The following is a 325-nucleotide window of genomic DNA, read 5'->3' as shown; positions in this document are numbered from 1 at the left end:
GTACCCTTCAGTATCGGCAATTGATACAGGTTTGCAATTTGTATTCGGTCAAGTACATTCTCCGTATTAATATCCTGTACAAGACTATCATGACAAGATTCTTTAAGTTCAGAGACATCGTACTTATCCGCAGCATGAAGAAGCGCAAGCCTATTACTAAGGAACTCCTCATCATCGATACTTCCATAAATGTAGTTTAAGAAAGCTTGACAAGTTTCCATGGACATATCTGAAATATCTACGCTTGATAATTCAGTCTCTTTTAAATTATGTGAGAACATACTACGAAAAACAGGTGACCGTGCAGCAAGAACAGCACGATGAG

General features: G+C 38.2%; 1 protein-coding gene across 1 annotated transcript in view; it reads right to left on the bottom strand.

Annotated features, from left to right (window-relative positions):
* The window catches only part of LOC113339218 (BTB/POZ domain-containing protein At1g55760-like), a gene marked incomplete at its 5' end in the record, with an annotated part of 808 nt that extends 488 nt beyond the window's left edge, over positions 1–320 (bottom strand). The window contains one exon of the mRNA XM_026584524.1: positions 5–320. Coding sequence (XP_026440309.1) covers positions 5–320 — 316 coding nt within the window. The remainder of the gene's footprint in view (positions 1–4) is intronic.
* Positions 321–325: the final 5 nt, after the last annotated feature.

This window comes from Papaver somniferum, unplaced genomic scaffold (genome assembly GCF_003573695.1).
Source record: "Papaver somniferum cultivar HN1 unplaced genomic scaffold, ASM357369v1 unplaced-scaffold_20262, whole genome shotgun sequence".
In the NCBI taxonomy this organism is placed as follows: Eukaryota; Viridiplantae; Streptophyta; class Magnoliopsida; order Ranunculales; family Papaveraceae; genus Papaver; species Papaver somniferum.
This window is presented reverse-complemented; position numbering and strand designations above follow the sequence as displayed.